The 25,623-nt window shown below is 35.3% G+C and overlaps 1 protein-coding gene across 3 annotated transcripts in view; it reads left to right on the plus strand.

Annotated features, from left to right (window-relative positions):
- The window catches only part of CLPX (caseinolytic mitochondrial matrix peptidase chaperone subunit X), a 36,913-nt gene that overhangs the window by 5,897 nt on the left and 5,393 nt on the right, over positions 1–25,623 (plus strand). Inside the window, exons 2-11 of one of the 3 annotated variants that reach the window (XM_007166013.2) lie at positions 2,222–2,382; positions 4,040–4,157; positions 10,108–10,262; positions 12,459–12,618; positions 14,025–14,066; positions 17,770–17,946; positions 18,316–18,480; positions 19,314–19,402; positions 20,381–20,545; positions 23,752–24,051. In XM_007166013.2, coding sequence (XP_007166075.1) covers positions 2,222–2,382; positions 4,040–4,157; positions 10,108–10,262; positions 12,459–12,618; positions 14,025–14,066; positions 17,770–17,946; positions 18,316–18,480; positions 19,314–19,402; positions 20,381–20,545; positions 23,752–24,051 — 1,532 coding nt within the window. The remainder of the gene's footprint in view (positions 1–2,221; positions 2,383–4,039; positions 4,158–10,107; positions 10,263–12,458; positions 12,619–14,024; positions 14,067–17,769; positions 17,947–18,315; positions 18,481–19,313; positions 19,403–20,380; positions 20,546–23,751; positions 24,052–25,623) is intronic. The other 2 variants (XM_028167352.2, XM_007166014.2) reach the window with 2 other exon arrangements.

Here is a 25,623-nt window from a genome sequence, read left to right on the forward strand (position 1 = left end):
TTTCAAGCACACACAAAATAGAACACTGAACCCCAAAATACCTGTCACCCAGCCTCAAGGTGCATTCAACTTTCTGCATTCTTGATTTCATCTATCCCTCTCCTCCATGACTTTTTCTAGACTTGCTTTCTAGATTGACATAGTCTTTAAATCATATTATGTCCTTGGAAAAACATTAATGTTTAGCTTAAATTTCATAAACTACCTCAGATCTCATTCTAATGAGAGAGTAATAGCTAACATAATTTACTGCAAAAAATGGAAATGTTACACTTGAGAAAATTTGAAATGTCTTTTGAAGATGTTTCTTAGAAGGAAAACATCAAATGTAGTTTTTTGTTTTTTTCTTCCTCATTAATAGTCAAGCTTAATAGTATTAAGCAAAATTTTACACTCTTTGGGTTAGGGACTGGGATGTCATAATCCTTTATTGGTGTTCTTTGTGAATTTATATAGAAATGAGAAAATTTGTTTCCTCTTACTTGTATCTTTCCTGAGTAGTTCGGTGGGTTCATTTTTGTACTTCATGGAACTGGAGATGGCCTATGGTGATAAGGAAAGAAACTAGTTCTAACAGTAAAGAAACTAGTTCTAACAGTAAAGAAACTAGTTCTAACAGTGTACAAAATTGTGTTGGAAAATGGGAGTCGTTAAAAAAAGTTATATAATTAAGCAATTGGTTTTGAATTGTTTGACGTACATAATTTTAAGCCAGTTTTTGCATTTGGATACAATATATACAAGTGTGCATGATCTTTTAAAAGCCCTAACAGGTGTGGGAATGAAAATTTAAGTCCTGAGTTGTGAATTTTGCAGGGAATAAAATGAGGGAGGGAAAATCAGTTTCTTAAATTTATCTAAATGTTAACCCCTTGGTTGTTTATTACCTCCTAATAACACTCTGCTGGGAAACTTCCTTCTTGGGGATTCATTAATGTATATTATAGCTTATGCAAGATTCTGAATAGCTCTAGGGTACTGAAGTCTATGGAATTTTGTTTAACCTATTGTATGACCATTCAGTTTTCTTGTGTAGGGAACAGTCTTTTAAAGACCAGCTTGGGAAATGCTGCCTTATGGGAGTATGGCTCTTTTGCCATTGACTATAATTTATTCGGAGGCCTGTTTTGTATTTATATGCAAAAAAGCAGGAGCCAGCAAACAATGGCCCCATGGAACAAATCCAGCCACACCCATTTGTTTACATATTGTTTACACTTGCTTTCACGTTGCAGGGAGAACTAATGAGATTGAGAATACATATATGGCCCACAAAGCTGAAAATACTTAACTATCCTCGTCTTTTACAGAAAAAGTTTGCCAAATAAGTCAGTGATTAACCTATGTCTTTTCTAAGAATTTTAACTTCAAATATGGCAAAAGGTTAAAATGTTTGAAAGCTGGATGGTGGTTACACAATATTTTTTTATTGAAATGTATTTCTCTTTTCTATAGGATTGAAATATTTTATTAAAACGTGATTTAATGAATAGCACATAACTTTTTTTTTTTAATATTAATTTTATTTGTTTATTTTTGGCTGTGTTGGGTCTTCGTTTCTGTGCGAGGGCTTTCTCTAGTTGCGGCAAGCAGGGGCCACTCTTCATCGCGATGCGCGGACCTCTCACTATCGCGGCCCCTCTTGTTGGGAGCACAGGCTCCAGATGCGCAGGCTCAGTAGTTGTGGCTCACGGGCCTAGTTGCTCCGCGGCATGTGGGATCTTCCCAGACCAGGGCTCGAACCCATGTCCCCTGCATTGGCAGGCAGATTCTCAACCACTGTGCCACCAGGGAAGCCCAGCACATAACTTTTAAAAGAACATTTGAAATTTGTTGCCATTGTTGCAGATATTACCCCCATATAACCAAAGAGACAGATGAGTTCACGTCAATTGTTTATTCTCATTGGTAGAAATAATATAAGATGTATAAGAATATAGGACATAAATGGCCTTTTTCCCCTACAGGTGAGGCAGATGTTGAACTACTTATTTTTCACACTTTGAAAGAGCCATTCATTGTAATGACCTGGGTGGTCTTTCCTTACTTCCAAAGCACAGGTCGGGCCAGTTTTTGAAGATGGTGTAACCAGTTTGTACTACTGCTGTGAAGACTATAGCTTTTTCAACCTCCTTTATGCTTGAGGGATTTTTGTCCCCAGGGGACTTATTGAAGGTGTGTTAATATTTGATGTGTAGACTAAATTTCATTGTATTTTCAGGTATTTCTTGTGGTCGCATTCATATACCAGTTTTAGGAAGGCTTGGGACCTTTGAAACTCTGCTTCTACGAAGAGCTCCTTTTAGAGCCTTTACAGAAACACCAGCATACTTTGCTTCAAAAGATGGGATGAGTAAAGATGGCTCCGGAGATGGAAATAAGGTATTTTATCTTTATTGGCATCTATATACATATTTGAGTTCCCTCATTTAAACAATTAAATATAATAATACTACTCTGTATTTCATTGGTTTGTATGTTTTCTGTAGGAAATGTGAAATATATAAAATGATCTGAAGAATTTTACATATTTTTTAAAAAAATAAATTTATTTATTTATTTATTTTTTTGGCTGCATTGGGTCTTTGTTGCTGCGCGCGGGCTTTCTCTAGTTGCGGCAAGTGGGGGCTACTTTTGGTTGTGGTGCGCGGGCTTCTCACTGCAGTGGCTTCTCTTGTTGCGGAGCACAGGCACTAGTTGTACGGGCTTCAGTAGTTGTGGCTTGCGGGCTTAGTAGTTGGGCTCTAGAGCGCATCCGTACTTGTGGCACACAGGCTTAGTTGCTCCACGGCATGTGGGATCTTCCTGGACCAGGGATCGAACCCGTGTCCCCTGCATTGGCAGGCGGATTCTAACCACTGTGCCACCAGGGAAGTCCCTACATATTTTTATTTTGTGTATCAGTCTGAGCCACAAAATAGTTTGATAAGCATTGCACTTAGTAAGCAGTAGTTAAAATTTCTAACACCCCAAAGCAGTAAAGAAGCTTCATTAAGGCGTAGAGAACGGACATGTGGACACAGGCGGGGAAGAGGAGGGAGGGACGAATTGGGAGATTAGGATTGACATATATACACTACCATGCGTAAAATAGATAGCTAGTGGGAACATTCTATAAAGCACAGGAAGCTCAGCTCAGTGTTCTGTGACCACCTAGATGGGTGAGATGGAGGAGGGTGGGAGGGAGGTCCAAGAGGGAGGGGGTATATGTATATATGTAGCTGATTCATTTCATTGTACAGCAGAAACTAACACAACATTCTAAAGGAATTATACTCCAATAAAAAAAAAAAACTATGTAGTCAGTCTCATGGTTGGTTGGATTGGGAATAACCATCATTTTCTGCTTCCACACAGGTCTTACAACTCATGATAGTATAAACCTTACTTCATCCTCTACCTAAAAATCTTAGATATCTGTATGACTTAATGTTAGGCTACTCTGTAGCTAGCAAGTAGATGATTGGTGATTGTATTAGGTCAGTGAGTTATCAATTTTTTTTTATTATGTGAATTTGACTAACACTTGAGTTATTAATATATGTGAGACAAAATGCTAGGTGCTTTCATATCCACACTTAATCCTAACAATGACCCTCTAAAGTAGGTGAAATTATCCCCATTGTAGAGATGATAAAAGTTAGATTCAAGAAAGTTGAGTCACTACTTGCCAAGATAATAACTCCTGATTCAATTTCATTGAAATGTAGTTTTTTACCTATAGTAACTTTTTTTTAGTTACTAGTGTTTATTGATTTTTTTCCCTTAGTGTTTATTGATTGTCATTGCAGAAAAGCTAATTATTATACATGCCGGCACATACCATGTGAAGAAGGAATGCAGTAAATATATGTATTTACTAGAACTGATTTTATTTTTTTTATACCAGTGATAGTAGAGATATAAATTATACTAATAATTCCATTCTAAAAATTGTAAAAATTATAAGATTACAAACAATATTGTTTATACTTAAGTTACATGGTGGTTGCCTGAAAGTAATAATTGACTCTTTTTTTTTTTCTTCCACAAACATTAGAAATCAGCAAGTGAGGGAAGCAGTAAGAAGTCAGGCTCTGGGAATTCTGGGAAAGGTGGAAACCAGCTTCGCTGTCCTAAATGTGGCGACTTGTGCACACACGTAGAGACCTTTGTGTGTAAGTATTACTTCTTCTATTCTTCTTTTTCCCTGCCTTTTCTGTAAGTCGTTAATTGCATTATATACGTTGTATAAACATATACATTATAAATACATACATTATATAAACCAGAATTATTTTCTTCCTGAACTTACGTTAGTCTTTTACGTTCACCAGATACTAAAAATCTCCTGGACTAGTAATGCTTTGCACTGTGGTATAAGGTAATGTAAGAAAACTCTGCTTCTTTATTTTGCTTACATGTGTTTATTTTAAATTTGGATTTTGTGGGTTTTCATGTATGTAACCATTAAGCTGTAGAAGAAGCAAGGCTTATTTATTCTGTATTTGTTCTTCAAATACCTATTAAGCATCTCATATAGCAGGAGATTGTCAGTTATTCAAATATTAAGGTATTTTCCCTCTCTGAGTACTTACCAGAGGTGCTAAGTCCTCAGTTCTAGGAAGTGTCTGATAATTATTAGTGATTCAGACACTAAGAGAAGGAAGACATCAATAGTCCTATTTTTGCTGTTAGTGTCAGTAACTATTTCTGAAATGCAGAGATGCTACTGCTGATATTTTATTTAATGAAACAGATAAATCATTTCCTACATGATTAGAGTTGATGGTAATGACTCAAGAGTGAATTACTTTGCACTACCATGGTATCTGCTATACTATCCAATTGTGAAAAGATTGATGGTCAGGTTTGGCAGAAGTTTCAGTTTCTGATGATTAGCTAGAGAGGATTCTCTATATTCTAACTCAAATATTGAGACTTCAGTTACATTTTCACATCTATCATTAATATTAATTGGCCACTATATGAAAAAGTATTACATGTAGCATATCTTTACAGTTTTGGAAAGACCTTTAAAGTGGTACCATTCTATATGAGGTTCTCTTCGTGGCTTTGCCTAGTAAGAGATCAAAGAGAAGAATCAGTATGAATGAAAATTAATTTGGATTGCAACATAAAATGAAAGTGGTAGAATTGGATGATATAACTTCTAAATAACATTTACTATTAACACATTTGGTGTCATATAATAAAATTCCAAAAAGTCTGAGGATTGCTCAATTCATACTGGCAGTGTCATATTACATATGTTTTAATCAAGAAAATTTCCATTTTTTTCCCCCAAAGAAAGATTTCAACCTTTATAGGCCTATAATTCTACTCTAAAAATAATTTCCTAGAATAGAAAAGGAAAGAAACTAACATTTAATAAATGTCAGTATGTATAATTTTATTCTCACAATCTTATTTTTGTCAAAACAGGGAATATCCTCATTTTTATAAATGAAGTAGCTAAAATTAAGTTTAAGTAATTCATCCAAGGTTATAGAGCAGTGAAGATATCTTATTCAGAAATTCCTTTCCTATTCAGAAGTTCCTGTCCTTTGTACCAACTGGAATTCTTTAGGGATAAACTAGTTCCTCTTGAGATTAAATTTTTCTTTTTATACAATGTTTTCATAACTTTCCAGGTTGTATTAATCACTGAAGGTGATTGTTAACATACAGATTCCCACCTTCCCTAGAGATTATCTAGATAAAAAACACTATAGTGTTATCTAATCAACTCAAGGCTGTTTCCTTTGGGAATTATAATTAGGGAGGGAGATGTGGGAGTAGAGAATGTGGAAGAAAAGAGTAAAAGAAGAGTACATTCTTATAAAGCATCTGTTGAGTCAGACACTGCTAGGCCCAGGAAATACACAGATGAGCATGACACTGCCCCTTTCCTCTGGAGCTGTACTGCATAGAAGTAAGCGGCCCCAACAGTGAGGCCCTCTTCCTTGGGTTTGCTGGCCCATAATGAAAGTCTCTCCAGAATGCATCCCTTTTGAATGCTGAGGATCTTCTGTGTCTACTCACTGAAAATTGGATCATCCTGGTTCTAAAGAATTTTGTTTGATCGTGGGTTATTCAGTTTGTTTGAATCTGCATTTATTAGTTATTAGTTCATAAACATCTTTTTATGTGCTTTTTGTTTGTTTTTGTTTTTATTCTTTTATGTGCTTTTTAGTCACTTGTAATTCTTTTGTGAATGGCCTGTTTAAGTAATTGTCTACTTTTTTTGTCATTTTAAATTATTTTTAATTACCCGAGGAATACATATGTATATCTCCCTTTGTAAAAAAAAAAGTAGAGCATTGTAGATAATGTTAAAGATATATTTCTGTAATATGTCTTCATTGAACACATAACTTTTAAAAAGCATAAATGGTTTCATATTGTTCATGTTTTTGCAAATTGCCTTTTTCCCGACTCAGCAGTGTTTTGAGAGCTTTGTGTGTTAATACATACAAGTCCTTTCTTTTAAATTTTAATTTTTTATTGAGCTGTTATTATTCACATACCATACAATTCACCCTTTTAAAGTATACATTTCAGGAATTTTTAGTATATTCATGAAGTTGTACAGTCATCACCAGTATCTAATTCCTGAATATTTATATCACCCCCAAAAGAAACCGCATACCCCTTAGCAGTCACTTTCCACCCCTTCCCCTCCCAGCCTTGGCAACCATTAACCTACTTGCAGTCTCTATGGATATGTCTATTCTGGATATTTAATATAAATAGAATTATACATTATGTGACATTTTATATCTGGCTTTTTTTACTTAGCATGTTTTCTCGGTTGATCAGTGTTGTATTATGTATCAGTACTTCATTGCTTTTTATGGCTGAATAGTATTTCCATTGTTTATCCATTCATTAGTTGATGGACATTTGAGAGTTGTTTCTGCTTGTTGGCCATTATGAATGAATAATGCTACTGTGAACATTTGTTTACAAGTTTTTGTGTGTACTTATGTTTTTACTTCTCTTGGGTATATGCTTAGGAATGGAATTGCTGGGTGAAATGTTAACTTTGTTTAGCTTTTTAAGGAACTGCTACAGAGGTAGTAGTTTTACAACCATTTTACAACCCCACTAACAATGTGTAAGGGTTCTAATTTCTCTACATCCTCTTCAACATTTATGTCTTTTTTTATTATAGCTATCATAGGGATGGGAAGTGGTATCTCATCATGGTTGTGATCTACATTTCCCTAATGACTAAAGATGTTAAGCATCTTTTCATGTGCTTATTGACCATTTGTATATCTTCTTTGGAGAAAAGACTAAATTTTTTGTCCATTTTTAAGTTGGGTTATCTTTTTATTGTTGAGCTATAAGAGGTCTTTATGTATTTTGAATACTAGACCCTTATCTAGATACGTGATGTGCAAATATTTTTTCTCATTCTATGGGTAGTCCTTTCCTTTTAAATGCTGTATAGCAGGAGTCAGCAAACTTTTACTATAAAGACCAAATATTAAATATTTTAGACTTTATGGGCCATATGGTCTCTGTTGTGACTTTTCTCCTTTGCTGTTATAGTGCAGAAGCAACCATAGACAATGTAAAAGAGTGGGGATGGCTATGTTCCAATAAAATTTTGTATGTGGACACTGAAATTTGAATTTCATATAACTTTCATTGTCATTTTTTTAATGTAGAAACTGTTCTTAGCTCATTGATCTTGCTGTGCATATTTCATCTCACAGGTATATTTGTAGTGATTTTTATGTTTTCTTATAGTGGTATTACTCTTGCTTGACTGACTGTAGAAATAAAATGGCATTTTTATAGATACCAGTATGAATGTGTAGAAAATCATCAGAAATTGAAATAATATCTAAGATTCTTGATTATAATGATATATATTATTTAATTTTTTCTTGCCCATTTAAAAAATAACTTGTCAAACATGAATAGCATCCCTACTTTTATTTAAGGTAGAGCTTTTAGTTGTTTTTTTTGTTGTTTTTGTTTTTTGGTCTTTATTTCTTTTTTATTTTAACTTAAGGGAAAATTGAGATATTTCTTTACAGAAAAGGAAAGAAAGTGCATGGATTCTAAATGTACAGTTTGATGGATTTACATATCAAATATTCCCACACCCCAGAAGGCTCCCTCTTGTTCTTTCCTAGTCACTAACCTCTCTTCCCCCAAGGCAACTACTACCTTGACCTCCATCACTAGAGATTGGTTTTGCCTGTTCTTGTACTTCATTTAAACAGAGTCATAGTGCATGTTTTGCTTTTGGGTAGAGCCTTTAGTTTTTATTTTTATGTATATAATACTTTTTGAAGGCTTACTGTAATTACGTTTCTCATAGGTTAAGAATAAACTTTCCTGCAGTGGTTTGGAGATTTTATGTTTGACCCTGAAACTTTTTCAAAATCATGAAGAACTTTCATTTAAACAAATATCCTGAAAAAGGTTTTACTAAGGTAGTCTTTCTTCTGTCGTGGGTATATTATACAAGCATGTTTACTGGAATCAGTATTCTGTTTATAAAGGAATATAGGATACCTGTAGTAATCATTTAAAGGAAGGAGGTTTATTTATCCCCTGATAATTTAACAAAATCAGATTTTGCCCCTTGTTTTTAGGAGTAAAAAATATGCATTGCAATGCTTGTTTATTTGTTTGTTTTTCTGAAACAGCATTTTGATAAATAAAATTAAATCCTTGAACTTGGGTATATGTTGAACATGTTTCAGTGTAAAACTGTATTGCAAGTATTCAGGTAGAATTTAAGCAACCCTTCAAACAGTAAGCAGAGAGGAATGTTATTTGTCAGTGTTTCTCTTTCCCTTTCACCTAATTTCTTCAGAGAAATATTTTGTTCTTGTGTTCTGAGGCCAGATTTTTCTGTCACACAGTCTGAACTAGATTAGAGGCTTCTCTGCCCTTTAATCCTTCCCCTGTTTACTGGTACCTTATCCTAAAATAAAGCCACTGTCTTTCCCACTGATGGGAGATGGTGATAATGTGTTTGGGCTTGTGTTAATCAAAGGTACTTGGAATAGCTTGATCTTTTTCTTTAGGGAAGCACTTACTAGATGATTGATAAATGGAATACACAAATGACCCCTAATCTAGTTTAAAATTTGTGGCTAGAATTTATCCAGAATGTATTTTTGTTTGGCCTTGTGTTTAAGAACAGACACATAAGAATTAAATTGGCTGAATTAATAATTAAATTTATTTTTAAAATGCGGAATTGTCTATTTTTTTAAAATTTAGATTATTTTGTGAAGATTGAGGTGTGCTTGCCAGCACAGTTTTTCTTGTAATGTATGGATAGGTAGTTATAATATTCCCAAAGAACAGAGATTCCCATGGTTTTAAAAATTCTTTTTACCTGTCTAGTTAGGTTACACAAAGGTAACACAAAAATGTATTACCTAGACCTACCAACGTGTAACTAATTCCTATGTACCTTTTGCTCTGTATCTGTTAATAGTCTGTATGGGATTCTCTACCATGTGAGCGGGGGCTACTCTTCATTGCGGTGTGCAGGCTTCTCATCGCGGTGGCTTCTCTTGTTGCGGAGCACGGGCTGTAGGTGCGCGGCCTTCAGTAGTTGTGGTGTGTGGGCTCAGTAGTTGTGGCTTGCAGGCTCTAGAGTGCAGGCTCAGTAGTTGTGGCACACAGGCTTAATTGCTCCGCAGCATGTGTAATCTTCCCGGACCAGGGATCGAACCCGTGTCCCCTACATTGGCAGGTGGATTCTTAACCACTGTGCCACCAGGGAAGTCCCTGACTCCCCGCTTTGACTGCCGAGGGCCCAGGTTCAATCCTTGGTTGGGGAACTAAGATCCTGCAAGCAGTGTGGTGCGGCCAAAAAAAAAAACTTCGGCGAATGGAGAAGTCAAAAGAATTTCAACTGATCTTTTCTCTAGATGCAGTCTATCACAAAATGAAAGAACCTAGTTAAAATGAACAAAGTGTAGTTTACTGAACTCATCTTTATCATCTATTTTAGGTATAAACTAGGCTGTTTGTTGTGGCTAGTGGAGTGAACTACAAGCATTTTTGTCAAGTACATAGGTTTCAATTTCAATGAGTCTTTAAGGTTAAACACTATTTGAATTATTTTTCTCTGTCCTTTTACAGCATCCACCCGCTTTGTGAAGTGTGAAAAATGTCATCATTTTTTTGTTGTGCTGTCAGAAGCAGACTCAAAGAAAAGCATAATTAAAGAACCTGAATCAGCAGCAGAAGCTGTAAAATTGGCATTCCAACAGAAACCGCCTCCTCCCCCCAAAAAGGTATAGGTCTTAGTTCAGTCTTATAAGCACTTTATCTTGAAAACATTTCATTGCTCCCCTCCCTCCAGTTTATATTGAATCTTAATACTAGTATCTAAACAAGTGTTATAAGTTCTTAATATGGACTATATCTGGCTAAATTGTTACTGATATTTGATACTTGAAATTTAGGTATGGAATCCATTGCTGTTTTCCCATGTCATGATCACTGTATTCATAGCAATGAAATATAGTTGATGATTATTAAAGTAGTGTTAATGCTGAGTTAATCTAAAATGATATCTTTAAAATAGAGCAGCTGGGGATTTATTTTTGTTTGGGCCCCTGAATAACACCAGCCTGCAATTTTTCCCCCTTAAGTTAATCTACTTTATGGTAAAACAGCCTCAGGCTAACAATGGAAGCAAGTAATTTTTTCCTGACCAATGTGCCAGGGCTCTCCTGTATAGCACTGTGACTTTTGTGGTGTGGGCTCTTCCTAGGAGTCTCAGATGGATTGTGATTTAGCCATGTGAAACACAGCAGAGTGTACCACCAGCTTCATTGGGTACTTGGCGTACACTTTCTGAGAAGGAGGAGCCCTGCTCTGGGCTGTGTGCCCTCTGTTCTGGCCATATCTCAGATGTTTGCACACTTACATTATTTGTCACCCTCTGCTTCGGTTTAGCTTTCTTCTGCTGTTTAGGTACCAGTGCATTTGTCTCCGCAGATGTGCTATGGCAGGTTTAATAAATCAGGGTATAATTTGTGAGGAATGATGATTTTTAAAAACCGTAATCAAATACATATGGTCAACGACTATAGAATTTGTCATGTAAAAATAAATGAAGTAATGGAAAATATAGCTGTTAAGCTTTATGTTCCGCACTAATTTGTGTAGACTTCAGACATCGAGTCAAAATTCTAGAGAATAAAGTTCTAGAAAATAACTATTTTCAGGAGTTAGTGAATATTAACAGTTAATTTCTGTTTCTAAAAGCTGAAATAATTTATCCCAGGTGCTAAGCTGTTGGCAGTATCCAAGTTTCATCTAGAGCTTTAGTTTCTACCAAGAATAAGGCTTTTAGATTGCCATTTAGATAAAAGCATAGCTTTAAAGTTAATATCTAAGAAGAAGCTAAATGTTTATGAGCATTAAAACACATTGATACTGGTGGTATAATGGTCTTTGATTATATAATGCTTATTTTGAAAAGGTTAGTTTTATAATATGTTGTCTTTGTGAAGAATATTATTCATATTATTGAGAGAGGTGTAAAAAGGATTTTTTAAAATGATTTACATTAATGATGATAGCTTTAGACCCATGGTGGCAAGTGTAGGTATTCTAATTGACTTTAATATTAACTTTCAAAAATTAGGATCAGTGACATTGTTTATAGACTAGAAACCGGCATAGCACTAGAGGAGTACAGGGATACTTTGTTAAGCTAGAGAACAAAAGAATTGTGTTTTGTTCCTTTAAAGTTTGGGGCCTCTGAATCATTGCTACATAATGTGTCATGCCCTTTGCATTTTGTTTTGTTTTGTTTTGTTTTGTTTTGTTTTGTTTTGTTTTTAAACCTAAAGGGAGCAAACATTCATTCATTCGTTCATTTATTTATTTATTTATGGCCGTGTTGGGTCTTCGTTGCTGTGCGTGGGCTTTCTCTAGTTGTGGCGAGCAGGGGCTACTCTTCACTGCGGTGCAGGGGCTTCTCATTTGTGGTGGCTTCTCTTGTTGCGGAGCATGAGCTCTAGGCGCGCAGGCTTCAGTAATTGCAGCGCGCGGGCTCAGTAGTTGCGGAACGCAGGCTCTAGGGCGCGCGGGCTTCAGTAGTTGTGGTGCACGGGCTTAGTTGCTCCGTGGCATGTGGGATCTTCCCGGACCAGGCATTGAACCCATGTCCCCTGCATTGGTAGGCAGATTCTTAACCATTGCGCCACCAGGGAAGTTGTGGCATTTTGTTTTGGATGAGAATCTTTGTTCAAATTTAAAACTGTAAGTAAATGTACTCAGTATAGGACTTTCCCGGTGGTCCAGTGGTTAAGACTCCATGCTTCCACTGCAGGGGGCGCAGGTTCAATCTCTGGTAGGGGAAGTTCCGCATGCTGCACGGTGCAGCCAAAAAAAAAAAAGTGTGCTCAGTATGTAACTTTAATGTGCATATTTTGTGATAGCTCATAGTAAATTGTTCATCTCTAATCATTTTTCAGATTTATAACTACCTCGACAAGTACGTTGTTGGCCAGTCATTTGCCAAGAAGGTGCTTTCAGTTGCTGTATACAATCATTATAAGAGAATATATAACAATATCCCAGCTAATGTGAGACAGCAAGCAGAAGTTGAGAAGCAGACATCATTAACTCCTAGAGGTTAGTGTTTTGATAATTGACCAAAATAGAGATTACTGTGCTTTAGAGGTAATCCTTATTTGGAACTCTTTGCTTTTGTCTTAAAATACTTTTAGTACACTACAGCCTTTTTCAAAATACAGATCACTTCCCATTAGTGGTTCATGAAATCATTTCAGTACATTGCCAACAGTATTTACAAAAGAGTTAATAAGTGTGAGTAGAAAATACCAGAGTACGTTAACAACTTAAGTATTATTTCTTAAAACTTTTGTTTTCAGTTATATGTACATGGGTTCTGGTATACAGATTGAGACATCATTTTTGAATTGTAGACTTGACCACAACTAGTTCCCCATGACTGGATCATTGCAGTGCTCTCTGTGTGACTCTTGAGTTCTTCTCTTTTGGGTTCAGGATACAGAATTTCATTTGCCTAAGTCAGAGATATATGGAGATGATAAAGCTTACAGAACATTTTCAGCACTCTTTCCTTTTAGTCCCCAGCTACATAGTGCAAGGTTCAGGACAAATTTTTAAGTGATTCAAAGTATAATTCCTATTAATGATAGATTCTAATGTACCAATATACTGTGTAATGTCAACTTACTGTGGACAATATTGTGTGTGATATTAATAGAATGATTTTATTTAAAAAACTATGAATAGAGTACAGTGTAAATATTTTAAGGGTTTTTTTTGTGTGTGTGGTTTTTTTTTTGGCCAGGGAGCTGTAATTTCTGACTTGTCCTACAGTGTATCATTTTACATTCTTTTAGTCATCATTTTACAATTTTAGGGAGTTCTGCTAAATACTTTAAGTATTAAATTATTTTTAGTAGCTACTAAATATATAACTGATTGGCTTAATGAAGACACTTGTTCACTGGTTGAGCTTACTGCAAAATAGTCATGTAGTAGGATCAGTTACTTTTTTAGAAAGTATAAATCATAGTAACTATTGAAAGACTTGGAACCTTCATTTTTATAAGGTCCATATCGCGTTGTTTAGTCATGGAGCAAAATGATTTTTTCTGATTCCTTCAGTCAACAAATTAATAGTTAAGCTCTTCTAGGTGCTGGAAAAGCAAATGGTTACATGGTATTTATAGTATGAGGGATTTAAACTCTTATTAAAGACCTAAATTATTACTACTCTTTTCTTAAAATAGATAGCAGCTTTGTATTTGACAAATGTGAATATTAGCAACTGGACTGCCATCATTAAGCATCTTTGGGGTTTTTTTAATATAGAAAGGAGGTAGCATATAAATTCTTTCATAATGTGAAAAGCTGAAAGGACGTTAATGAACATATTCTTTAAATATATTTGGAAGAGGGCAAGAAGTGGAATACTCCTTGTTTGTTCCCCTAAATTAAGCAAATATATAATATTTTCACATTGCCATTTTCATCCTCTTTCTTAGAGTTAGAAATAAGAAGACGGGAGGATGAGTACAGATTTACAAGTAAGTGACCTCTCTTCAGGTCCTCCTCTGTAATCATTCTTCCTTTTGAGATTTACCTCAGTGAAGTTTGTCAGCAGTAGTAATGGTAGACATGTATTTGCTTGTGTATTACTAAGAAAGATATTGTATATTATCTAAGCCTGTTTGTTATACATGGTATATATAACTTTGGAACAGTTTCATAGCTAATTTGTGTAGTTTGTAGATGTTGGGTTATTTTAGATATTTGATCTTATCTTTTCTGTTGTGATATTTCTTAAAGCATAATGTAGAGAAATAAAAAGTACTATATGCAGTTCCTCTAGATCTGCATATTAACAGAAGTTGTATTTTTAAAAATCTGTAGCTTGAATATTATATCCTTTTTTTAAAAAAACCATACAATTAGAGTTGGTCTGCCTGTAAGTGACAAATTTTAGGGGAGGCAGATTATCTTCCAGCTACTCTTTGCCAGAAACCACACTGTTTATTTTTTGGTGTTTATGAAACTTAGTGTAGACTTGCTAATTATACATAAGCACCAACTCATTGTTGCGAGCCCTAGACTGCCCCTATAATCATCAGATGGTCTGATGGAGGGTGTGGAAGGACCTGATACACCAAAGATAGTGGCCATTCTGATGTCTTGAACCCATTCTTTGGAGGTGGATATAGCTGCCATACAGAGGGAGAAGGTTCCAAAGTTATTATAAAAAGATTCATGTTGTCACAAAAGACAAAAAACAATAGATAAGCCAGTATGAACATTTTTCACTTAAAAGTTTGATACTTTTACATTTGCCTTTGAACCAAACAGTATTATACATCTGCTATTTGAAGTGTACTATATATTCAGGATGAGCTATGAGAATATAACTAGTTTACCAACTCTGGCATGAGATTTATTAAATGTAATAAAATATGCTATCAATATATATTCGTAAATTTGGGCAGGTGGCTGATGAAGCTACTATGAATTATTAAAGAAAAGTCTGTAGTGAGTATTTTGAAAAAATATATGTGTAGTGATTTTTTAAAAATGTATGTAGTGATTTAATATAATATAAATGTTAACAAGTAACAGTATTTAAGAACTTAGGCAAAATAATTTGTAATTACATATATTGATTGACTTGGAAATTAATATTTTGAGAGCTTATATAGAATTTACTTTCATGTATAGTTTAGTCTTCTCCTATGTGGGGCATTAGTTTTTAAAGTTAGGGCATTAGGCCAAAGTCATATATAATTAAAATATTCTTGGATGTTCCTTTGGAAATCACATATTAGAGACCAACATATGTCTTTTTAACATGTTAAGATTGATGCTTTTTTCCTCCATCATTGGAACATAAAGTTTTTCTGAAGTTAAGCACGAAATGAAATAGTTGGCTTGCATATAAGGGCTATGTTATACAAATACTTAAACACAAGAAAACGGTAATACTAATAGTAAATTCTTCCAAAGCACATATAAAACTATCTGCCAGGCACTGTTTTAAGTGTTTTACATGTATATACTCATTAATCTTCCCCAAACCTATGAGACAGAAACTATTACTTTCACTACCATTTTACATATAAGAAAATTGAAGCACAGAAATTTTAAGTAGTTTGCCTAGGGCCATATAGCTGATGAGCAGCACACAACTAACTATTCTAGCCTGCTTGCTCATAGTCCTTATTATAGAGAGCTGCCTATGTAGTGAGAGATGTGCAAGAACAGAGACTTAACTGAAAGAACAGGAGAGTTATCTCAAGTTTACCCTGGGGCATATTTTCATAAATGGAAAGACAAACATAATTTGTTCTGTACTATTTAAATTATTCCTTTTTTAAAAAAACTTAAATCATAGAGTAAGTTAAATACATGTGTCATATGATTTCACTGTAGTCAATATGCTTCTTGCGATTTTGTCCAAATTACCTAAATCATCTTTTCCCCATTGGGCAGACCTACTTTTCGGCCAAGCACCTTCTTATATTGTCACAATTCCTAACTAGATTTTGCTGAAATAAAAAAAAAAACTTTTCTTTTTTTTTTGTTTAGTAGGGACAACTATCTAACTGAACTAATATAGAAGACTGCATTTTTTTTGCCTGATGTGAATTGTACTGAGACATAGCATTGTGATTTATTCGCTGATCATTAACCGTCAAATGGAGCACAGTATAATTAAATTCAAATGTTTATTGAATGCCTATTATTTTTGATGACTAGAATAACCCTTTACCAAAGGGTGTGACCCAAAGATAGTTTCAAAGTGACAGCCAGATAGAATAGGACTATAATAATATGTCTGCTGAACATCTGTCTGTTGGTTTGATTAAAATAATAAAGCATTGGAAGATACTGATATTCTTAGAAACAACCTAAAAATAAATCCAGAAAATATAAACAAGTATGATATGAGCACAGATACCTTAACTGCTGAGAGCCAGGAGCAATATGGATATTTACAAATCTGGCTAATTGAAAAGAGTATTGGGATTCTTTCCTTCAGCCAAGAGAGAGTGAGAATAAGATTTTTTTTAAGGGTTCCAGCTGATAAACTGTTAGTTCGCCAACAATATGATTCTCATATAGTTAAGATTATGTCTCTAATAAAGGAACTGCAGTGATCCAGTTGAGATCCTGTAAAATCAGGAATTCAGATAGGGCCAGGGATAATGAATCTTACCATAGTTGGTTTCTCTGGTAGACTCACAGGATCATTTTTAAATGTGGAAGAGACTGTTTAAAGGTCATATGTCTCAGTATTTTCACTAAGGAAGCAGGCCCAGTAAAGCTAAGTGACTTGCCATGCTCCTACAATAGAACCGAGACTAGAACCCAAGTTTCCTATTTCTCAGTTCAGTGTTTTTCCCTTTCTCTACAGCCCTGCTTATTTTCATTTGTACTGAAAAAAATAATATACCTTTGTTTATCTTTCAAAGTGCCTCCAAATCAATTGTGTTTTGTTCTTTTTTTTTGTTTTTTTAATTGGCTGTGTTGGGTCTTTGTTGCTGCACGCGGGCTTTCTCTAGTTGCGGCAAGCGGGAGCTACTCTTCATTGTGGTGCGTGGGCTCCTCATTGTGATGGCTTCTCTTGTTGCAGAGCATGGGCTCTAGGCATGCAGGCTTCAGTAGTTGTGGCATGTGGGCTCAGTAGTTGTGGCTCGCGGGCTCTAGAACACAAGCTCAGTAGTTGTGGCTCATGGGCTTAGTTGCTCCGCGGCATGTGGGATCTTCCCAGACCAGGGCTCGAACCCGTGTTCCCTGCACTGGCAGGCGAATCCTTAACCACTGCGCCACCAGGGAAGCCCTTGTGTTTTGTTCTTAAACACAGGCATAGAAACATAAAGTGTACATATGACTTGCTCAAGATCATATAGCTATTTAGAGGCAAATAAAGGACCAAAGCTAAAGCTTTCTGACTCCTAGCACTGTTCTCCTATTCTACTGCCTTCTTTTCAGTAAAAGTATAGTCTTCATACAAGTTTATATAAATAAGGAAGGTAAAAATAATCCATTTCCTTTGCTTGAGGTTCCCTGAATAATCATTGTGTATTGTACATTTGTCATTAGATAATTTGAGGTTTTCTTCCTTTATAGGTAAGGCAAAATGTTAGAATATTTAAATTTTTTCTAAATAGGTGATTGGTTTTAGATGTAGGGTTTTATTGGGCATTTTTTCAAGTAAAATCAAATGAAGCTCTAGTAATTCCTTTGGCATTTTTTCAGAGTTGCTTCAGATTGCTGGAATTAGTCCACATGGTAATGCTTTAGGAGCATCAATGCAGCAACAAGTAAACCAACAAATACCTCAGGAAAAACGAGGAGGTGAAGTATTGGATTCTTCCCATGATGACATAAAACTTGAAAAGAGTAATATTTTGCTGCTTGGACCAACTGGGTCAGGTAAATAACTTACTGAAAAATCACTACTCATTTAAAAAAAAAATAGAATATAAATGATTCTGTAACCTGTGTCTTCTGACTGGGGGATTCTCACTCTTAAGAAGAAAATCTAAGGCCAATCTTATGGTAGTTATACAGGGCTTAGAACTGAATTTGAGGTGTTGGTATTGCCCTTTAGGCCAGTCCCTAATATCTTAACAGGAATAATGAAAATAGCATACCATTATATCTGAGTAATAGTAGAGAAAAGATGTAACACTAATTTTTCTTATTATACATTCTTCACATTTAATTTGTATTGCATTTTTGTAGAGAAATTGTATGACAACATATTTTTAGTAAATTTTTAGTTACTGTTTCTATTTGTAGGTAAAACTCTTCTGGCACAAACCCTAGCTAAATGCCTTGATGTCCCTTTTGCTATCTGTGACTGTACGACTTTGACTCAGGCTGGATATGTAGGTGAAGATATTGAATCTGTGATTGCCAAATTGCTCCAAGATGCCAATTATAATGTAGAAAAAGCACAACAAGGTATGTTTCAGTGTAGTTTGTCCCCAGATATAGTCTGTTGGGGAAGCAGTCTAATAGCAAGAGAATATAATTTTTATTTTGAGTCAAGGAGTAAAATTCTATAATTATATAAAAGTAGCTATGTTAAACATTTTCTAGCATACTAAGGGCCACAAAGTTTGCTTTGCCTTAATGTTATAATATGGCTACTAGGGTGAAAACAGGCTAAATTACTATTCCATTAGATCTTTAATACTATCATTGTTTTTCCTGTTCTGACTTTCCTCTAGACTCGTAATGCTGGGGTGGGGTAAGGGAGGGGATAAGGACAAGTGCAGGAGAGTGCAAGATATATACAGAAACAAATTAGGCTATTGACTTAGGAGATGTCATAGATGCTGCATTTCTCTTTTCTCTATCTATCATCTGTCCTTGTTTACATGAAGAGCTTGACAGCTTCCTGTCCAAATTCCTTTAAGACAAGAATATAGATGGGAAAAAAATAAGCTAAAATTTTGCTAATACCAGCCCTGTATCCACCTTCTGCTTTCACACTATACCTCTATCTCAGCTTCTTAGAATAAAGAACCTGAAAACATTAGTGGGGTAGATAACTATTGTCATAGAGAATTGGTTATCATACCCAAGTGATATTTTATAGAATAAATTATAAAACGTTTGCACAAAATGATGAGTGGGAAAGCTAGCAGTGTATTTTTATAGTATTAAGCCATTGTATATGTTAAGTGTTAAAGATTAAATAACCTTGCTCTCTAGCTACCTAGTTGTTTAAAGCTGAGTTATCTTGTGTATATCTTTTTCATATTATAAATAGAATCCTCCTTAAATTATAGGAATTGTCTTTCTGGATGAAGTAGATAAGATTGGCAGTGTGCCAGGCATTCATCAGTTACGGGATGTAGGTGGAGAAGGCGTTCAGCAAGTAAGCAGTTGAATATTTTGTTCAAGCCCACTAAAAGGAAGGGAATACATCAACCTCCCAAATATTGTACGTTTGGTTTCACATTCAATTAGATTCTGTTTTGTTTATTTCTCCTACTCCAAACTCCACATACCATTTAGTTCAGGTCCTAAGAGAAAGCTGTTGGCGATTTTAAATACCAAATTACCTTTGTTAGGAAATTAAAAATATTTTAAAGAAATAAATGAAATTTAATTTTTGTTGGTTTTATTACACAAAGGCCCAGTTAAACATTTCTAGAGGACTCTTGAAGAAAGTTCTGGTTCTAACTAGACATAAATGAACTATGTACATGTATCTTATTCTTTTCACTTAATTAGAAGATAAAATAGAGTTTTATGCCTTATAGAGTCATACTTAAAGTCATAATGATCTATTGGGCAACGACCTTTTACTGGTAACTAATTATGACATAAACTACAGGGTAAGGAAAACTGCTTTTGTTTTTTTGACCAAGACATAGACAGGTACAGTCACACTTATAAAATATGCTGGATGATGTTTTTTATAAAGGAATCTCAAAATATAGGTATTCTCAAAGTTTAACACTAGGAGTAGAATAGAATTTTAATTTGCATGAAAGACAAATCTTCAAATATTTTCAATTTTTGAATGTTCCCACCATGGTTGGATAACATCTTAGAGAGCCATAATTCTATCTTTATGTCAGAACTATGTCTTTACCATCAAAAACAACCTCTTGGGTTGACTGTTTCCTGAATGCATCAGGAGTCCTATAACTATTCCAAATAAATTTATGAATAATTAATGTGATAGTATATTAGATTTTCATGTTAGTTATAGAAATGTGGGAGTTTTCTTCAGTTATGCTCATTGACCATAACCACATATTATTTTCCCCATTGAATCCCATTACCTAAAGTATAATAAATAATACACTTATATGATGATGCCATAAATCACTTATTCTTTATTTAGGGCTTATTAAAACTACTAGAAGGCACAATAGTCAATGTTCCAGAAAAGAATTCTCGTAAGCTACGTGGAGAAACGGTACAAGTTGATACAACAAACATCCTGTTTGTTGCATCTGGTGCTTTCAATGGTTTGGACAGAATCATCAGCAGGAGAAAAAATGAAAAGGTAAGTTTTCCTGAGTGATTACTAGGAGAGAGAGCACATTTGAAGTTAGAGGATGGACCCTCAGTTTCTAATCTCATATCTGCCATCTGCCAGTTGTGGATTTTTACGAGTTAGGTTTTCTTAGAGTATACCAGAAATATATGCCTAGTTATTTTTAAAATTTCAGAGTAGTAGTTTGGAAGATTTCTAAATATCACCTATATATGGGCATTTTTAAAGTATAACTTGATGATTTCAGTTTTATATTTCATCTAAGGAGTTTTTAATTATTTGAGGTAGCTGCTGTATCAATAAAAATTCTACTCATTTCTCTTGCCCGATTCACTGGAGCCCAATAAAGAGCTTGTCTCCATTGCTCCTGCCCATAGCGTCTACATAGATCACTGCTGACATTCACAAATGGAGGAAAGCAGTTTGGAGGTTGGAGGAAGGGTTGTGATCCCACCTAGTTTTATAGATGTTTCTTAAACATTCTTATAAGCCTTGATTTTAACTGGAACTTACTTTTTCATATCCTCAAAGTTCATGCCCAATACCTATTTATTGATTGGTTATGATAAAATGTAATGTCGGCATAGTGGCAAGAAGCCCGAAAACATGCCTGTTTTCCGTGCTTTTGTGTTTTACATAATAGCCACAAATGATACCTTTTATATAATATATTCTACGTAAATGAATATATCATACATAGATCACCTCTTCGCTATATTGTTTGCTTTAAGTCTCCTTGGCCTTGCATGTTTAGTAGTTTACTTTAGTTTTTAGTTTAGTAGTAGTAGCTACTAATGTAGTAGTTTAGTAGTAGTAAAAAAAAATAATAAAATAACGCTGCTAATAAATGGTTGCCTGTGTTAAGTCCTTTGCATAGCCTAGATGAGAAACCTCTTGTACAGATACTGAGCCAGGTAGTGTTGTTATTCCTCAATAAGGTTAGATTTTTATTTTTCATATTAGTTAATTTATGTTTTTCTTGCTTTTGAAATTCTGTATAAATTAGCCTAACAAATTAGAAAGAAGAAATTATTTGTGTGTGCGCCCACATGCACACACATGCATGTGTTTGAGAGAGACAGATGGGGGAGGGTGGGGAAGAGAGAGAGAGAACTTTATATTCAAAATTCTGTAACCAAAGGCAAGGACCATGTTCTTATATTTATTTATAATTCATACTTCCAAAAAGAATTTGAAGCTAGAAACATTTAGAAAAGAACAATTAAAAGTATTGTTAGTAAAGAGATCAGAAACATACAAAAGGAAGGTTTAGGTCATTTCAGCTTAGTGGAAATTAAGTCACTCTGTTTAGCTTTGAACTTCTTAATGAAAAGTAGGGGGAAATCGTGAGCTAGTTTTTATTGCCTGAAAGAGGAAGGGTATGATGTCTTCATGAGAGACAAAGATTTAAAAAAGAGTTTTTCACTTAGATTTTTTTTTTTTAATTTATTTTGGCTGTGCCGGGTCTTAGTTGCAGCATGCAGGATCTTCGTTGTGGCATGTTTAGTTGCGGCATGCAGGATCTTTAGTTGCAGCACGCGAACTCTTAGTTGTGGCATGCATGTGGGATCTAGTTCCCCGACCAGGGATTGAACCCGGGCCCGCTCCATTGGGAGCGTGGAGTCTTACCACTGGACCACCAGGGAAGTCCCTGTCACATAGATTTTTAGGAAAAGAAGACAGAGACATAAGAGAGTCTGCAACAGTGATTTTATAGAGGATTAAACACATCCATTTGGCTACTGTTTTTATCAAACCTCATTGAAAGCCAGGAGTACAATATAAATAATATACCTCTACCTCTACCTCTTTCCTAACCATATGAAACTGCTTGCAGTCTTAAGTTTTATTCCTATTGCCTTTGCTCATGTCCTCCCCACCTCAGTCCAGTTGGCAAATATGTGTTCATTTTTTTTTAACACAATAAACATTTATTTCTTGCTCAAACAAATCCAGAAGTGTATTGGGTGATAATACGTGTTCATTCTTTATGACTCAGTCTGTTAAATGATTAGGCAATTCCTCTGTGAAGACTTTCTTGGTCACCTCCTACCCTCCGTCCCCAGTATTTCCTCTTTTCTTTCTTTCCACTGCTGTAGTTTCCTGTACAGTTGTCCTTCATTGCACCTATGATGCTTTAATATCTTCATGTGTTCTCACTGTAAATAAGTCCCTTTAGGTTAGGATAAGGGCTGTCTTCAGGTTTGTATCCTCAGTGTTTTATAATAATGCTTAATGCTTAATAAATGTGTATCCATATATATAATAAATGTGTATATATATTTATTACTATATATGCCTATATTGTATATATAATAAATGCTTAATATATGTTTAAATTATTGAATGAAAGGTATTTTGCTTTCTGATAACACTAACTGTCCACATACACAGCTTAGAGTATCAGGAATGGATTTTTAACTTAGGTGTTTTCTCATATATCATGTACTTCTCTTGTTCTTTTGACAAAAGTTGTATGACATATCAAAATTAAACTTCGGACAGTTGCCTGGAGTATAGTTCTTTTATATTGACTAAAGCAAGATCCATACACCTTAGATACACAACTTTTTGCAGCAAAGTTACCATTTTTGTTTGATGTCCTTACATGTTCTTTATAAAATCGAAATTATTCTAACTCATAGGATGTTCTAACTCATAGGATATTCTAACTCATAGTATGCAACCCCAAATCACGATTTTAATAGAATGCTTAGCAATGACTTAAGACACTTGTGGATAATTTCGTTTTAAGTCTGCTTGTTCCATAGGCACTACTCCTGTTTACAGTATTACAAAACTGACTTTGGTTACAGAATAATTACTATCTCTGTTTCCACAGTTCTTGCACATTTTGGAAGCCACACTAGTCTAGAGGTCTCAGAAAAATCCTGCAACATCATTATATGAGTTCTAAGGGACTTCCCTTCACAGTTCTTACTTACCTACTTTTACTAGAATTCATTCTTTGAGAGTTGGTTAGGTTCTCAATTCTGAAGGCAGATAGACCTGAGTTTGGATCCTGGCTTTTACCACTAGCAGCAGTGAGAGCTTTGGTCAAGGTACTTAACCTCTCTAAGCCTTTTTTCTTCATTGTAAAATATAAATGATAATACTTTCTTCTGTTGTGAAGATGGCATGAGATATGCATGTAAAATGCTGAGCACGATGCAGCTTCATTCTGTTATTTATAATACCTGTCTTTTCTTTGGCAGTATCTTGGATTTGGAACACCATCTAATCTGGGAAAAGGCAGAAGGGCTGCAGCTGCTGCAGACCTTGCCAATCGAAGTGGAGAATCAAATACTCACCAAGACATTGAAGAAAAAGATCGTTTATTACGTCATGTGGAAGCCAGAGATCTCATTGAATTTGGCATGATTCCTGAGTTTGTGGGACGGTTGCCTGTGGTAGTTCCTTTGCATAGCCTAGATGAGAAAACACTTGTACAAATACTAACTGAGCCACGTAATGCTGTTATTCCTCAGTACCAGGCCTTATTCAGCATGGATAAGGTTAGATTTTTATTTTTTATACTTACTTAATTTATGGGGGTTTTTTTGCTATTGAAACTCTACATATGTTAGCCTAACAAATTAAAAAGCAGTACTTATCTGGAATACCAGCCTGTTCCTCACTAAATATGGATCTAGGAATCAGGGAAGGCACGTTGTGTCATATTAGACACTTAGGAGTTGGGTTTATTTTTTTCTTAATTAAAATCGACATTGTAGCTTAAAGCCCAAGGATATATATAGAGAGAAATTGTGCTAGCAGCCTACCCCTAACCCCGCAAGCCAGGCACACAGGATTGTCTTTTCAGCCTTGATATTCTAAATGCTTTCATTGTGACATACTAGGTATACTTTTTTCTAAAGTTAACTCTCACATCTACTTCTCTGCAGCCAGACACCTGGAGCCATATATCTAATCAGACAGCAAATGTTTGGGTTTTCTGAACCTAGTGTCTCAAAATATCAGTCTCCTTCTCTCCATCGCCACTGTCCCTACCTCAAGTCAGTCTCCTTTATCATTCTTCACCTTGACCCATGCATTTACTTCCTAATTGGTCTCCCTATCTAAAGTCTGTCTCTGACCACCACCACCAAAATATTAGCATCTCCCACTTTACTTCCAGGATGGATCTTTTTAAAATTATTGAACACAGTGTCCAACAAATAGATATTAAGTTCTTAATAAATACTTAATGAATAAACACAAAGCTAATTATTTCACTTCCCTCCTTAAAAATCCTTCAGTGGTCCTCTAGCCTTATTTAGATGCCCCCACTTTGGTGCTCTCTTAGCACCATGTGCAAACACTATGCTGTAAATGCTCTTTTGCTAATTTGTCACCACCCAATACACTTAAGTTTCATGAGGGCAAAGGTGGTAACTGATTCATCACTCAGTTTCTAATATATAAACACACAGGGGTTCAATAAATGTTGAATAAAGTCCTAGAAAATCCATGTTAATGTAGAAAACCTTCAAGGACTAAGGACAAACTTGTGATTCATACTGATACCTTCCCATAGGTTAATTCATAGAAACAAGTGCTTTTTTTTTTTTTTTTAAATTATCTGCTCAATCACTGGTCTTTAAATTTTATTTATTTATTTATTTATTTATGGCTGTGTTGGGTCTTCGTTTCTGTGCGAGGGCTTTCTCTAGTTGCGGCAAGCGGGGGCCACTCTTCATCGCGGTGCGCGGGCCTCTCACTATCGCGGCCTCTCTTGTTGCGGAGCACAGGCTCCAGACGCGCAGGCTCAGTAGTTGTGGCTCACGGGCCCAGTTGCTCCGCGGCATGTGGGATCTTCCCAGACCAGGGCTCGAACCCGTGTCCCCTGCATTGGCAGGCAGATTCTCAACCACTGCGCCACCAGGGAAGCCCAAAACAAGTGCTTTTTGAAGGCAAGGTTCTGAAGCACCATGAGAGATAATTACCTCACTTAAATTTTACATTTTCTGGATGTAGAAATTAATAAACAAAAGTTGTTTAATACCAAGATTTTATAAAATCTGATGTTCCAAAGTATTTTGATTTTGGGAGGGTATATTAACTTCTCAGTAAGTTTTGGAATTTGT

The sequence above is a fragment of the Balaenoptera acutorostrata genome, chromosome 3 (assembly GCF_949987535.1).
Source record: "Balaenoptera acutorostrata chromosome 3, mBalAcu1.1, whole genome shotgun sequence".
Taxonomy (NCBI): Eukaryota; Metazoa; Chordata; class Mammalia; order Artiodactyla; family Balaenopteridae; genus Balaenoptera; species Balaenoptera acutorostrata.